This window comes from Musca autumnalis, unplaced genomic scaffold, assembly GCF_047663935.1.
Source record: "Musca autumnalis isolate F117 unplaced genomic scaffold, ASM4766393v1 scaffold_4, whole genome shotgun sequence".
NCBI lineage: Eukaryota > Metazoa > Arthropoda > Insecta > Diptera > Muscidae > Musca > Musca autumnalis.
The window spans coordinates 196,800,657-196,817,900 of record NW_027411977.1 but is presented as its reverse complement, the minus strand read 5'-3'; the positions used below and the strand labels follow the sequence as shown (position 1 = coordinate 196,817,900).

Below are 17,244 nucleotides of genomic sequence, written 5' to 3'. Positions count from 1 at the left end.
TCATTTAAATCTACCTCTTTACTTATACCATGGTATTAGTAAATTTTGAAGTTTTTGTCAATGTATTTGGGAGTAGTTTTGGCAGGATTGAAATCAAAATAGTTTTGATTTTGTAAATGAACCCCTTTCAATCCGATGAATTTTGTTTATTTTCCAAGTAACCAACAAATAATTTTTGAAAACAACAAATATTATTTGTGAGGAAATTAAACATTTGGAAAACTTCAACCCAAAATCGAGTTCTGGAGGAAAATTCATCATTTTTGGAATATGGATTGAAGGAATGCCACACACTATTCAATCACACACGTACACAAGGGTTCATTTGGCAGTGCAGTTTGGCAGTATAGTGTATGCCCCGCATCATGCAACCATAAAAATGTTTGTGGTTGTTGGACAGGTGTTGGTTGTATGATGGTATAATAGTGTGAACCCAAAACGTCATTCAAGGAATAAATTTGCCGTGTAAATATCAAATAAAAATGAGTAATTCGCGTACTTTTATTAAATTTGGAGAATTCCTATAGGAATTAGCAATAATAACACGGTCATAACAAAAGAAATTTGACGATACAGTGAATGGAGTGAATGGGATAACAAGGAAAAAAGCAAATGGGCAAATGGTTCTGTGGATGACGAAAAAAAAGGAATAAATAAATTTGTGCATTGTGCTGTTGGAAAAATATAAAACTCTCCCGGAGTTTGAACTGTATGTGTGCGGTTCTAATAGATGTGGAACTAGCTATACATAAAACCAAATTGTGAAAGACGAGATGGTTCTGTGGATGACGCCAAAGCAAATAGAAACAAACAAATTCGTGTATTGTGCCAATGGAAAAATGTGCTCAATATCTTCCAGTGTCTAAATTGATAGTGCTATACTAATAAATGTGCTGTATTAATAAATAAATGCTTGTAGTTTTGCAAACTCATTATATGTTTATTTTTCATATTAATGGGAAGTCATGGGTCGCTGAGTAGGGATTTTCATGTACTACATTCCCAAGTGAATAGAAAATAGCCATATATTTATTAATATCATGATACAATAAGAAAGGTAGCATTATCAGCCCAGCTGAAGCCCAGCTGGTGATAACATATGGTCTGTTCCTTTACTTTTAAAAATGGTAACAGTGACAAAAAATGTTAAAAGTGGTGAACTGGTCTCATATAAATTGTATACTTTTTAAAGTAAAGGAACACTTTGCAGGTTAAAAATGGTAAGAAATGGTAACCTCAGGCAAGTAAAGGAACAGAGCTATAATGAGTCAATTGCATTGAATTTATGTCAAATTTTGACATCTTATGTTACCAAAAACGGCAGTTGCTGCTACCTCCTTATTGTATCATGATTAATATGCATCATTTTATTGTTTTTTATATTTATTTGTGGTTGCCAGCGCCCATATTTATTGAGCAAATTTTATAATTTGACTGACGGCTTGGCATCCAACATGAATGATAGTGTGGCCGCTCCGTAAAACCCAACAAAACTGAAGCAATCGATAGCTCTGTTCCAGAACTAAAAAGTTTTTACAATTTTTACCACTTTTACACATTTTGCGTTCCCGTACACAAAATTTATATGAAAATCGTTTACGACTTTTACAACTTTTACGACTTTTACCACTTTATAAAGTACGGGAACAGGCCAGATATTTTCGAAAAATCGTCAGTCAAAACTGGCAATGTGTACGGCACTTAAAAGAGAAATGAGAAGTACTTGCAAGTAGTTGCAAGAACTTGCAAATACTTTTTACTTGCGAAGTTATCGAACAGGCATATTGAACGAAAAACAGAAGAAAAAGTCGAACGCTGACAAAACAAAATTAATAACTGTGATGTCTATACGATTCCATGGTAGAATGGTCAAAAATGTATGTAAATGCAACTCTGTACACCTGTACGCATGTTTCGAAGATGAAATCATTTAAAATATTGTTCTTTGTTCACAGGTCTAAATTGCAGAATATTGTGAAAATAGCAGGTCCTGTTGTGCAGATTACAACCTGTATTTGAGACTGGTCCAAGGCTTTACTAGATTAAAAGCAAAACCTAAGTCAACGGCTTTTCCAACAATATTTTATTCAAACAAAATAAAGTTTAATTTATAATAAGATACATCTTTATAAAAAGCTCGAGCTGTTTCTTATGTGCAGAATCTACATATAATAGCTCTGTTCCTTTACGTTCAAGAATCTTCAAGTTTTACCAATTTTTACTCGAAAAGCGTTCCTTTACTTCTTACACCATGCAATTCATATGGGAGCAGTTTACATCTTTTGCCGGTTTTACCATTTTCAAAAGTAAAGGAACAGACCAAATGTTGAAAAATATGAGATTTAGTGAATTTTGGTGTTTTAGGTTCCAAGATGCCTAAAACCAATTAGCAAATATTCAACGTCCACAATTAGCTCAAAGTCACGCCACGATTTAATTGAAGTTGCGTGCTTCCTATTCCTCCCGTATAGCGCATTGATGATGGGCAATAGCAACTATTCTTAACGTGAATTTTTAAACTCAATTCCATATTCTGCAAATGTTGAGCGCCTTCTTGGGACACAAAGCGCGAATCGTCCCCTAATGTTCTTCATGTTAGTGTAATACAAAATGCAGAATAACGTTTAAGATATTGGTAAGGTCTTATTTTCTTTTGACTTTGATTTCAAATTTTCAATTCAATTTAAAAGTTTACTGACGTATTTACATTTCTATATACATATGTGTGTATATACATATTTGGCCTGTTCCCGTACTTTATAAAGTGGTAAAAGTCGTAAAAGTTGTAAAAGTCGTATACGATTTTCATATAAATTTTGCGTACGGGAACGCAAAATGTGTAAAAGTGGTAAAAATTGTAAAAACTTTTTAGTTCTGGAACAGAGCTATTGTTACGAATGTAACTGATAGGTTTAAGTTAATTTAGTTTAATTTCCGTTAATTTAAAAATTTGAATTGTAACGTAAAGTTTTATTACGCAGTTACTTTATTTAAACAACAACAGCTATCATGTAGAATTATCTTCATTATTCTAGATGTTACTTTACCTTTCATTAATGTGCTTTTGTTTTGTTTTGCCATAATCATGTAATTATCGTTTAGTTCCTACTTCTTGTATTTCTTGCATTTGTTTGTTGTTGTAATTACGTCATTACTGTGCTTGTCGTCCGCCTGTATTCCCCCCATGTATGTATGTGAGTATGGTTGTTCGCTTAGTGCGAATGTGTGTCTGTGTGTTCGTTGCACAGATTCGAGGTGTTGCCAGACTTTCTGGATAATTCTAGACCATGGAGACTTTGGGGTATAAATACAGGGGAACTGGCAATGACGAGTTGAGTTGTGTTTTAAGCGTTGAACTGAACAGATCGGTAAAAGAGTAGCTGCGTGCTTACTAGAGACTTGCTGTGTGCTTAGTAATTAAAGTCGGTTCTGAATAAGTGTAATAAAGTAAATAAAGCATTGTAGAAACGTAATCTAAAACGAACCCTGTTTTATTTGGTACAAATCGTATCGGGGAATAAAACAACGTCTACACGGACATTAGTTAAATCTAATTCCGTAACAATTGGTGTCAGGAAGTGAGATTACGATCATCCTACAATGAAGTTTAAGGATCTACGAGTGGAAGACTTGAAGAAGGAGCTAAGTAAGTTGGAGTTGTGTTCTACTGGCAACAAGGCCGAACTACAAAAACGCTTGTTGGAAGAGTTCGAGCGCCGTGGAATGAACATCGATGAATATGAGTTCGACGGTAAGGAGGAAGTCGAGTTATCGGCAAAGGACGAATCCAGCGTTGAGGAAGTTTCGTCGGTAGCTGCCAGGGGAGACGATTTGAAATCAATGCTGGCTATGATGATGGTGGAAATTAGGAAAATAGAAGGAAGCTCCATGGAAATGAATAAGAAAAGCGAAGAAACTTCCAGACTTATGATGAAAATGAAGGCAGAAAATTGTAGAATGATTGGAAGAAAATTCCAGTAAAATGTTGGAAGAGATATCCAGAAAGAGCGAAGAAAATTCCAGAAAATTAGAGGAAAAATTAGAAGAGAACTCTAGAAAAATCTCTAAGGGCATGGAAGAGAAACTAGGGGTAAATTCTAGAACAATTAACGAGAAACTCGAGAACATCACGATGGTGATTGAAAAGAGAGTAGAAAACGTGGAGGTACAAATTAAAGAGTTGGATAAAAAAATTTTGTCTGTTGACGAGAAATTTCTGGCTCAAGATGAGAAGATTCTGGGCATAGAAAAGAAAATGTCGGAACTGGAAATTAAAGGCGGTCCAGTGAGAGCTATTCATAACACGTTAAAAATTAAGCCTCCAGTGTTCGACGGCTCTACCTCTTTAAATGTGTTCAAATTACAGTTCGAGACATTGGCTGCTAGAGATTCTTGGAACGACAACGACAATGCGGTATCACTCCTTATGGTATTGAAGGGTGATGCTGCTGACGTATTACAGAGTATTCCCGCCGCTTCTAGGAATAACTATGGGGATATATTGGCTGCTCTCGAACGTAAGTACGGTAGTGAACACAAGCAAGAGATCTACCGAATGGAACTTAGGGGAAGAGTCCAGAAGCCAAATGAGACTTTGCGGCTGATATAGAGCGGTTGGCGCAGTTGGCATATCCAGGAGAGACACATCCATTGGTGGACCGCATAAAGATTGAGACATTTGCAAGCGGTATTCGTGATCCAGAGATAAAATTTGCGACGTATGCGGCACCGATAGGAACATTTGCAGAAACCGTGTCATTTGCCCTGGCCCAAGAAACCGCGAGGATGATGGTGAAACCTAAAGCTTACAACGTGCGGAGGCTGGAAATCCAGGACAACAATTCCCAGACCGTTGTCGACCTGCTGAAAGATGCACTAATGCGTGTGAAACGAGGTGCTTGCAGAACGAAAAAGACGTGCTATAACTGTCGGAAAACTGGACACTTGGCCCGAGAATGCAGAGTGAGACAAGCAAGGCCCAGATCCACCTCACCGCCTTCAAAAAGCAACGACCAACCGGTGGCCAAGAATCTGCAAAGAGAGACATCAGGTGAATCAGATACAGCAAGTTCTGCTAATCACGAGGCGCCGCTGGCAGAGGATGAAAACGATGGTCCCACAATTTCTATAGCCATAGTCCAGCAGAAGAACCACAACTTAACGGTTAAAGGCTTTATCAATGGTGTATTGCGTACCTTGACATTGGACACCGGTGCAACAAAGTCCATTATTAGACCGGATTTGGTAAAAGGGAAGGTATTGCCGTTAAATGGAGTCAAATTGCGGACGGCCACAGGCGAGACTACAACGGTGCATGGAATGGCCTACCAAAGACTGAGCATGGGTAGAAAATCGGTAAATTTCGATTTTATAGTGGCCGATATTGTGGACGAAGTTATACTTGGTGTAGACTTCATGATTGCCTTCGATATCAATCTGGACATAAAGCACCGTGTGATGACATGGTCCAATGTGGAAATACCGATAAGTGTGGGCTACAACGAGAAAAGCAAACATCGCCCAAAGGCAGAATCAGGCGAGATCGCTGTCGATGTCCGTACGCTGAAGGTGGAAGCCGCCGACAATTGGCCAGTAGGAAAGCGGAAAAATCCAGCAACGAGGACGAGAAAGCGAAGATGTACGTCGAGGGAAGGTCCGTCGAAAAGCGGCCGTACAACAAGGAAGGACAAGTCCGATGAAGACCAGGTGGCACTTAGGAAGAAAGAAGGTATAACGTCAAGATTCCTGGAGAGAAAGCAACGTCGTCCAGAAGAGCAAAAGTCCAAAGCTGACGCAGTAGAGGGTACATCTAAATCAGTTGCCACCACTACGGAACATGAACTGCGTCTAGTCAAGAGGAGCAGGCTTAAGCGGGAGGCAGTGTTACCAATACCCATACCACAGAGAGGGAACTGTGCCTATTCGGGACGAACAGGCTTAAGCGGGAGGCAATGTTACGAATGTAACTGATAGGTTTAAGTTAATTTAGTTTAATTTCCGTTAATTTAAAAATTTGAATTGTAACGTAAAGTTTTATTACGCAGTTACTTTATTTAAACAACAACAGCTATCATGTAGAATTATCTTCATTATTCTAGATGTTACTTTACCTTTCATTAATGTGCTTTTGTTTTGTTTTGCCATAATCATGTAATTATCGTTTAGTTCCTACTTCTTGTATTTCTTGCATTTGTTTGTTGTTGTAATTACGTCATTACTGTGCTTGTCGTCCGCCTGTATTCCCCCCATGTATGTATGTGAGTATGGTTGTTCGCTTAGTGCGAATGTGTGTCTGTGTGTTCGTTGCACAGATTCGAGGTGTTGCCAGACTTTCTGGATAACTGGAACTGGCAATGACGAGTTGAGTTGTGTTTTAAGCGTTGAACTGAACAGATCGGTAAAAGAGTAGCTGCGTGCTAACTAGAGACTTGCTGTGTGCTTAGTAATTAAAGTCGGTTCTGAATAAGTGTAATAAAGTAAATAAAGCATTGTAGAAACGTAATCTAAAACGAACCCGGTTTTATTTGGTACAAATCGTATCGGGGAATAAAACAACGTCTACACGGACATTAGTTAAATCTAATTCCGTAACAATATGTATGTACAACAAATCTTTGTCAGAATCTGTTTGGCAATGAATGCACTTCAAATTCAAAATATGGAAAAAATTTTAATCAGCTGTTAGCATTATATTAACTTTTATCATTCTACCATGATACGATTCATTAGCATAGACTAATATAGACTAGCATATAATGAATCGTATATACACCATCAGCATTTATCTTCGAATTTTCGAAGATAGAGAGATGGCGTTTGTAGTTTTATTTAAAGTTACAATAGATTTTAAACTATTTATTCTGATAAAAGACAACATGTGGATAATCTTTGGCCAGATCTACATACCCATATAAACAAATTCAACAAAATATTGCAATTTATCCCAAAACATTGTGCAATTGAGTGAAAAGATGAAGCACTTTCCATAACGGCGACACCTACAAAAAAGAAGCACACTACAATCTCTTTGTCTATACCAAGACCGTGTTTAGACATTCAAACTGGAAAGAAAATTTTTCTTCTCAATTTCTTTAAAAATTTCCTTGTTGTTTAGACACGGAAATCATGTTTGTGTCAATTTTATAATTTTTCTTATTCTTCTTCACACTCATTTTCTCATTGCGCCGTTTAAAAACAAAGCCAAGGCAAAATTGTAAAAAGTAAAAAATGGACGTGTGTGATAAACAATTAATTATTAAAGGAACCCTTGAATTGCATTTTAATTTTGATATTTCCACTTATTTCGAATTGTTTTTGCTTAAAAAAATAGTTTTTCCTCCAAATGTTTTTTTTCAATTGTCTCCGCTGTTCTTTGTTTCTCGACAGAGAAAATAAAATTAAAGAAAATGCAAAAACAAATCTGCAGCCAACTTCAGCTTGTATACGAAGAAAAACGAAACAAAACAGAATTTGCTAGTACAGAGGTGTGTGTACCCCCTCTTATTCCTCTCTACTCCTACAGCCTCTACAGGGACCAATTATTCGTCTATGTCATTAGTCTATGTGTGAGTACACACGCTGCGACTTTTGATGCATGCATCACCATTTTTTAGCGGTGTTGCAAAAATAGTAGTGGTGGAGGGAATGAAAATGTACGAAATGTAAAATTTCATGACTCATCATTTAATTCATTAATACCATTTAGTATGTTACAATTATTTAATGTACATCATGGATTTAAAACAATGTAATAAAAATAAAAGGACTAAACTTCCTCTTTTATTTGATAAGTATGTTGTTAGTTTTTTATTGCCTTCATAGTTGAAATTGAATTGCTTGGGTTCCAAATGTGTTTTTATTAAAACATAAAAATGGGAATTGGAAAAAAAGGAATTTGTTGCCCAACATTTCGTAAAAATATTTCAATAATAATAATTGTGCGAACACCCATATCAATACAAAGTAATTGTTGTAATTGAAAACAAATAAGCAACGAACATGGTTTTTATTTACATTTGTCGAGAAATATTAACAAATATTTGTACCTGTTTCAATAATTTTGTTTTAACAATTTATACCTACATGCATTGAACAATCATAACATATATATAAAATCGTACATGTTTGTTACAAAAATTACACTTCTTACAATATTTCATTAATTGGCCTGTTGGCTTTGTTATACATGTTAAATTGAATAAATAAATAAATAAATAAAAATGCAACCCTACAAGTACGAAAATGGTGATGCATGCATCAAAAGTCGCAGCGTGTGTACTCACAGTATGACTTTACTCAAACGTTGGATGTTTTTTCGCTTTAATCGAATCGACATTCCCTATGCCTCGTTCGTAAACAACAGAACAAGTCGGCCATTTTGCTTGTTTTCATGCTTATCATAGGGATACGCAGTAAAATGCAATAATCGGTTTTTCGATTATACGGTTTTCGTGAAAAACTTAAAACTCGATTTTCGGTTAGTCGATTATTTAGACAGTACTAAAAGTCGAGTTTCGATTATTCATTAACCGCGTAAAACCGATCATAATCGAATATAATCGACAATTTTCGTTGATGCAATCTGTGATGTACATACAGTATCGGCCAAAACTAAAGCACCCCCTCAGTAAATTTTTTTGGAATGATAATTTTTTTATGAAAACTAAATTATAAATTTATTTTTTATTTTTCTTTTTATTTATTTATATCTTTATAACTGAAAAATACAAAAATAAGGAGATCAGAATTTAATAAACAAAAGTTACAATTCAAAAAACATTTTAGGTCGCAAATATAAGCGGACAAAACTAAAGCACCCCCCCCATTTGACCCATTTGAGGTACAGCAAAAACTATTGAAATCAATATTTCGTTGCTTATCCTCTATTCTAGATGACACAATCGCATCTTGTAAGCATAAAGGATACTAAATTATTAATTATTGCAGGCGAAATAATCGGTTTTCGGAAAATTTAGCTTAAATCCTCAAAATACTGAAAATCGGAAGTTTCCGTTATATGGGGGCTACACCCAAACGTGAACCCAGGTCCACGATTTTTGGTGGATATGTTTTGTGACCACTAAGAACCCTAAGTACCAAATTACAGCTAATTTAGTAGGAAAATGTGGCTTAAATATCCGAAATACCGAAGATCGGAAGGTACCGCTATAAGGGGGCTATACCAAAACATTAGCCGATATTGTTCATATTCATCCAAAAATGATGCTACAGCATTCTCTGGTCAAATACTAAATCCCTTAGGTTTAAAAATTAGCAAAAGAACGAATTGCAAAAGAACGGTAGACGCCGGCTTATTCAGTCGACGACCAGCAAAAAACCTTCCGCCTCCATGTTTTACAGCGTCTTTGCAATATTTAGGATTTAACGGTTGCCCATTTGGTCCAAGCCTTTTACCATCTGAATACTTTAAATTAAACATAGATTCATCGAAAAATACTTCAAATGGGTCTTGGCGAATGCCAGTCTGGCTCCTTCATTTTTAGTCGATATGAAAGGTTTTTTTTTGCTGGTCATCGACTGAATAAGCCGGCGTCTATCGTTCTTCTGCAATTCGTTCTTTTGCTAATTTTTAAACGTTAGCGTATTGTATTTGACTAGTGGATGCTGTAGCATCATTTTTGGATGAATATGAACAATATCGGGTAATGTTTAAGTATAGCTCCCTTATAGCGGTACCTTCCGATCTTCGGTATTTCGGATATTTAAGCCACATTTTCCTACTAAATTAGCTGTAATTTAGTATTTAGGGTTCTTAGTGGTCACAAAACATATCCACCAAAAATCGTGGACCTGGGTTCACGTTTGGGTGTAGCCCCCATATAACGGTAACTTCCGATTTTCAGTATTTTGAGGATTTAAGCTAAATTCTCCGAAAACCGATTATTTCGACTGCAATAATTAATAATTTTGTATCCTTTATGCCTAAAAGATGTGATTGTGTCATCCAGAATAGAGGATAAGCAACGAAATATTGATTTCAATAGTTTTTGCTGTACCTCAAATGGGGGGTGCTTTAGTTTTGTCCGCTTATATTTGCGACCTAAAATGTTTTTTGAATTTCAACTTTTGTTTATTAAATTCTGATCTCCTTATTTTTGTATTTTTCAATTATAAAGATATAAATAAATAAAAAGAAAAATAAAAAATAAATTTATAATTTAGTTTTCATAAAAAAATTATCATTTCAAAAAAAATTACTGAGGGGGTGCTTTAGTTTTGGCCGATACTGTATGTACAAAAAAGTACCGTCCATTTTTTTAGCACACCCAATACGAGTAGTCAAGTACGACTTAATAGTCTTAATAGAATAATAGAATAATAGTTGACTCCGACTTTCGAGATTAATAATAATCGATTTTACGGTTTTCGCACAGTCAATAGTCGACTACGATTTTTAGGGATTTTACGGCTAATAACCGATTAATCGATTAACCGAAATCGGTTTTACGTATCCCTAGCTTATTATTGATTTCCTTTTGTGGCCCTTGAATTTTATGGAACGTTTTTAAATTTGTTCGGCTTTGCTTTCGTCATCCGTAATATAAAAAAGTAAACAAACAATTGCAAAAGTTTATTAATCCTTAATTTTGTTGTTGATTTTGATTATAAAGATAAGATTAATAAGACATCAATGTTGAATTAGAATTAGTGCAATACACGGTTAGCAGTAGAGACAATGGAAGCACAGCTGAAGGACGCACCAGTTGAACAAAAAGAAAAACTGATTGTTGTCACCGGTTTTGGTCCATTTGTGGGACATGAAGACGTTAATGCCAGTTGGGAGGCGGTAAGTAACATATGGTAACATGGGTAGGCCAGCGCCGATTTTCTCACAAATTACAAGTTATAGAAAAAAATACGTGAAAAATTGTGAGTTTAACGAAATATCATCTCCCAAGACGCACGCAGTTTTGTGTTTTCAGGGTATTGGGAAAAATAATTGGAACTTAAGGGTATAATTAACTTGGCATAAGACGAGCTGGCCAACTATGCTCGGATCGAAATGAAATTTTTATCACAGGTAGATCTCGTCACCCTGATCACAAATATATATAACATTTGTTGCGGAAGTCCATACTTCCCGAAATATGGGCCTTTGAAGTTCCAAAAATTCCTTTGTTAAAGGCCAGCCGATAAGAGGAAAATTTTAAATTTAAAAAAGTTGTTCCCGTGCCCTAGATTTGCACCTGTCCATAGGAGAAAGTCTTAAATCACCGGCCGAAGGCCGGCTACTTAAAAAAGTACATGTTTAAAAAAAAATTTTTTTGAGCATAGTGTGTCAACTCAACTTGTTCCATTAACATTGTCATTCCGTTTGTAACACATCGAAATATTCATCGGAGACCCTATAAAGTATATATATTCTGGATTAGGGTAAAATTCTAAGTCGATATAAACATGTCCGTCTGCCCGTCCGTCTGTTGAAACCAACATACAGCTCGCAATTTTTAAGATATAGCTTTGAAATTTGGTATAGACGTTTCTACTACTCCTATGATGTTTGGTATTGCAAATGGGAAACATCGGTCCACGTTTTGATATAGCTCCCATACAATGGTACCTCCCGATTTTCGGTATTTTGAAGGTTGTTGCCTCAATATTCATCCGAAATGGCTGAAATTTAGTATTTAGTCTTCATTGGTGGTATAAAACTTTCCCACAGAAATTTGTTGGTACGGGTCCACGCCTTAATATGAAGGTTATGGCCACAATTATACATCAAAGTGGCTGAAATTTTGTATTTAGTCTTCGTTGGGGGTATTTAATTTTCCCTTCTTATTTTGTCGCTATACGTCCACGCCATCATATGCCCCCATAGAACGGTACCTCCCGATTTTCATAATTCTGAAGGTTGTGACGTCAATATCCCACCGTCTTACTATATTCCCATAGAAGCATAACTCTTGATTTTTGTTATTTTTTAGGTTTTAGAAATATTGGTATTTGTCTTCTTCATAAACGAAAGGAAACTAGCTGTTCCATTTTACTTCAATACAACTCGTGGTGGAGGGTATAATAAGTTCGACCCGGTCTTCTTCAAAACATCAAAAGCATTTTTTATATAGTTAAAAGACAACTACTGAAGAATAGAAATACCAATGATTTGTATGAAAAAAGCAATTACAAATGTTATATATTCGTGTTATGAAATATGTGGTATGGGGCGCCTACGGTGTGGTGGGGTAATAGGTCTGTTCGATAACCCAAAATTTTGTACAAATTTGTACAAACGTTTACAAAATGCCGTTCGATAACAAACTTGTTCAGTAAAAGAGAAATGAGAAGTAGTTGCAAGTACTTGCAAATGCTTTTTACTTGCGAAGTTATCGAACAGGCCTAATATCAGAATTTTGTCAGGATTAACTTAAATTCTTTATGCTTCCCCATCGTTAGGGAGGCTTCGCCACTTTTTGACATTTTGTAAATTCTCAAAAATGATATTTCAAAAACAAAATTATAACCATTTATATATCAAAACTTATAGTCAAGATATGCTAATGGTGTCGATATGAGAACATTTTGAACAAAAACATGGCGAAGGCGCCCCATGTTACCATAAATCAATTGAAATTAAAATACAATAAAATTCATATGATTTTATTTTAATAGGTAAGCCTCCTTCCCGATGAACTAGTTCATGGCAATACGACATATCGTTTGCAAAAAATGAAAGTACCTGTTGAATATGAAGCCGTAGATAAGATAGTGGAAGAGATTTGGTCACTACGCCCCACTTTGGTGATACATTGCGGAGTGAATGGTCACTCGTCTTGTGTGCATGTTGAGAAATTGGCTTATAATAATAATTTCTGTAAACAAGATTATGCTGGAAAACATTTACCCGAAGGACGAGCATGTCTGAAAAATTGTCCACCCAAAAAATCGGCATTATTTTGTAAACTTAATGTACAAAAAATTGTAGAAGTTGTTACAGATAATTGTGGTTGTATTCCTGATTTTACTGACGGTGCGATGACGAACCAAATTGAATCTTTGAAATTGGCTAAGGTTTCAAAAGAAGTTGGCAATTATTTGTGTGGCTATATTTATTTGAAATCGTTAGATTATGATTGTTCACGTTCCTTATTTGTTCATGTACCGCCACTAGATAACCCATTCCCAGTTGAGAAGTTAAGTGAGGTTTTGCTAAAGATAACCCAAGAGTGCTTGCGCCAAGTTATTGATGGAGTGGATAAGAAAGACAAGTGAAATTTTATTGTATGTAACACTTTTTTATATGATATTGTTTTGTAACTTGAAGATTTTACCAAAGTATTTTTAAATAAAAATTATGCTTACGTATAAATAAAGCTTGTATGTACAGTATTGGAAAAAATATTTGTAATTGGCTGGCTTGTCAAATGCGGTATGGACGAATTTTGACCCAACGTGATAATGTGGGAAAATGTTGAACGCTTTATAAACGATTGATCTTATGAGACTTTAATGTCCATCTTATGTTGTGGCATTTGGTTCTCGGCAATAACCAGAGATGTATAGCGCTGGCGGAGCAGTTTTATAGCTCCACGATTTGCACACGGACATTGAGGAGACCCCTTCCAAAATTAGCGGAGTGTGTTGCAGTCCGCCAGATATAACCATCGTGTCAGGTCGGACAAATGACGCCACCTGGCAACCCGTCGTTTTTCTTGGATCAGACCATCTCCCCACGATTGTCTCCATCAGCAGACCGCCCGAATTCATCACCTCTGAACGCCACACTTTCATCAATCATGGGAAAGCTGATTGACCTAGTTTCAGAGAGTTCACTAATCACCGCTCAAGAGTTATGCTTAAACCTAATTCACGAAATGAGACTAACGGGTATGTGATGAAAACCGAATCGACTCGATTTGCAGAATCGAAATGGTATATAATCGGAGTGTCGTTGATCATATATATAGTTTTGCTTCGCAAAAGCCCCTTATTTGAATAATATTTTTAAAGTCCATTTTCAATTTCATTAAAATATTCACAAACGTTAGAGATATACGATTTCGATTTATGGCAAAACGAGTCGAATCGTTTTCCATCACATACCCGTAAATCTCCCACCAGAGGCGGAAGGACGGACAAGCAAATGAGAATGATGAACTTCATCGAACGGAACTCAGTGACCCCAAAGTCTGGTAGCTGAACTGGAAGTTAACAGGTTGGTCGGTGAGCACAAGCAGAACAAACGACTAGATCATCTGAAGAGTCGCAATATTTGATTTGTGGGTAATGAGTAAGTCTTTCTCGTACCCTAGGAAGAATGAAGATTGGGTTTCAGTCAGGTTTGGCGACGTTTCATTGACTGATGCGAAGAGGTGCAAAAGTTATTTCAATCGATAGTTTGTCGAGCACATCTGGAGTGACAGGGCGGAGAGAAGAGTACTACGTCGCATCTGATCTCTTCCAACCGAAGAGGCACCATCACAATTTACAATGGATGATATTGCGAATGTCATCAGGAACGCTAAGTCATCCAACGCGTTGAGCGAATCTCCATGGTATGCTGGATGAATCGGTTCTCAACCTGTCGCTACCCACCCTCATTGTTCCCGAAGTCTGGAAATGGGCAGGGTGGTCCCGCTACTGAAGCCAGACAAGGGTGACAGCAAAAGAGAATCGTACAGGTCAATTTCGCTCTGTAGCAAAGACCCTTGAGGCCTTAGTCCTTCCCAGCGTCAGAAAAATCTATCTAGTTGTAACGTATGGGAATGACTGTACGATCTTCCAGTCAGGCACTTCACTGATGTCATTTGTCATCCCCTGTGAACTTTTGGAATGCTTTCGTTACAGTACTTGATCGGGTGTTACCGTGAAAACCATTCTAATCACCATATGGTGGATAGGCCAGATACACCCAGGCACATCAAAAAGGATATCCACACTCTAGAGGAAGAGGTGCAACGATATAGGAGAGGATTTAAATAGCATTCACACGGACGCAGTTGCTAAGGCCATAAGCAAATATGTGGTCTGCACCAGAACCTGCAAGAAGGTACTATTTTTTACTACGATAACATTTGTTCCTTTATGTTATCGGAAAAAATAGTAAAAATTAGTAGATTCTTGCAATTCTGGAACAGACCAATAGTGTGAATGAAGTCATCGGAGTACATCCCCATCTATCGCACGACAAACCAGAGTAGTTTTGGCTTAACTACGCTCAGGATATTACAGTCGCCTAAACTCTTATTGGGCAAAGATCGATCTCAACGTGGAAAACATCTGCCCAGCGTGCGGCACAGGCCCACATGACACACTGCACCTTTTCAACTGCCCTGCCAAACCTACTCATCTAACTCCAGTGGACCTGTGGTTACACACTATCGAAACTGCCCTTTTCCTGGAACCGGAAATAGACCCAGAGCCAGATTGTTACAACAACAAACCAGAGTAGTTTTAACTCAAATTCGCTAGGGATGCAGTCGTCTAAATTCCTATAGGGCAAGAATTGATGACACCGTGCAAAACATTTGCCCAGTATAAAGTACAGGCAGCACGACACACTGCACCTTTTCAACTGTCACGCCAAACCTACTCAACTAATTCCAAAAGTAGCCACATTTCTAGGGATACACACAGATTAAGCAGAAAAACTATCTTACAAACATATCATAACCTTTACAACTACAACAAACCAGAGTCGTTTTTGGTGCAGCTGTCTAAATTATAGAACAAGAATTGTTCTTCACGACACAATGTACCTTTCCAATTGTCCTGCCAAACATACTCAACTTACTCCAGCGGAAGTAGCCACATTCCTAGACCTGGAGGTAGAAACTGGAGATACAAACAGATTATATCTGTTACAACAACAAAAATAATAATAGGTACACAAAGTCGGTGTCATCTCGTCCTTAGTCCCAATTTACATTAGGCGAGTTTACTTGCGGCAATTGTCAGTTTGTAGGTAAGAAAGGGTGCTGAGAGGCAAAGGGTTACCATATGCCTCACCCCTCTCTCCTACAAAATGACAATTGCCGCAAGTAAACTCGCCCAATGTAAATTGGGACTTACTATTTAACCCAACCTTTACACATGCCAGTGACAGTTCGAAAAATTCAATACATACACAATATTTTACTACCACAATTACATTTTTTGAATTGTCGACTCCACTGGCACTAGATTTTTCATGCCAGCAAAATTTTGAGTTGGCTGCCAATGATATGTCGAAAATGAAAAAAGAGTTGCCGAGACTATTTTCAAATCCATGTACATTTTTGTTTCTTTTAAGAATGCAAAGATTTAATGCATATTTTCAAAAAGATTAGGAAACACAAATAATACATCTCGGTAGCTGCAATATATTAGTGGTAAATAAAGACATAATTTTGATGTTTTTCATGAAAATATATGTTGACAAATAATTTCCCCTCTGGGATTATACAATATTGAAAAGGCGGCAATACCAGATTCATTATGTTTATGATTGAAAACAATCTTTTTAAAACGAAATAAAATAAAAAGTAATAAAATATGTTGTGAATTGTGTTTTAAATCTGAAATATAATGCACTTTTGTGTGTTAATGCGACTTAAAATAATTTTGAAATTGAACTTGCACTGGCATGTGTAAACACACAAGAAAACTGCATGCCAGTCGAACACCGTTTTCGGCATTTTCGAGTATAATACATGTACTCAATTGGCACCAATTTACTGGCATGTGTAACGGAAGTGTAACTTCAGTATTTCAAAAATACCTGCTTCCATATGGCCCAAGGCATATTTATACAAGGTAGAAGTGACAATCAGCTGTATTCTTACTTTTTTTGTAAATTTATGGTCTGTTCCTTTACTTTTGAAAATGGTAAAACTGGCAAAAGTAGCAAAAGTTGTAATCTACTTCCATATGAATTGTATGGTGTCTGAAGTAAAGGAACGCTTTTCGAGTAAAAAGTTGTAAAACATGAAGATTCTTGCACGTAAAGGAACAGAGCTTTAGTTTTCAAAATGTAATAGGGTCTACTCATGAAATTTGAAACTTCGAAATTTGCTACCATAAAATTCTTCTTTTCACAGTAAACGTGTAATAACAATGACCTATGACAGTTCTGAATGCTCTATATTTACATTTTGATTAAAATTTGTTCTATTTTAGACGATTTTCAACATGTATTTATGTTTTTCCTGAACAAATTTTTGGAACGATCCTATTATTCAATATTTATCTTTGACAAATAATTTTCAATAACAACAATGTTGTTTTTGTAAATTTTTTAGTTGTTGT

The 17,244-nt window shown here is 36.4% G+C and overlaps 1 protein-coding gene and 1 long non-coding RNA gene across 2 annotated transcripts in view; both read left to right on the top strand.

The window, feature by feature from the left end:
• Window positions 1-17,244, top strand: part of LOC141400970 (uncharacterized) — a 449,243-nt gene that overhangs the window by 20,917 nt on the left and 411,082 nt on the right. The gene's annotated exons all lie outside the window — the stretch shown is intronic.
• LOC141400631 (pyroglutamyl-peptidase 1) lies at window positions 10,499-13,357 on the top strand. Its single transcript, XM_073979926.1, has 2 exons — window positions 10,499-10,807; window positions 12,631-13,357. The coding sequence occupies exons 1-2, from the start codon at window positions 10,697-10,699 to the stop codon at window positions 13,228-13,230; spliced, it is 711 nt and encodes a 236-aa protein (XP_073836027.1). The 5' UTR covers window positions 10,499-10,696; the 3' UTR covers window positions 13,231-13,357.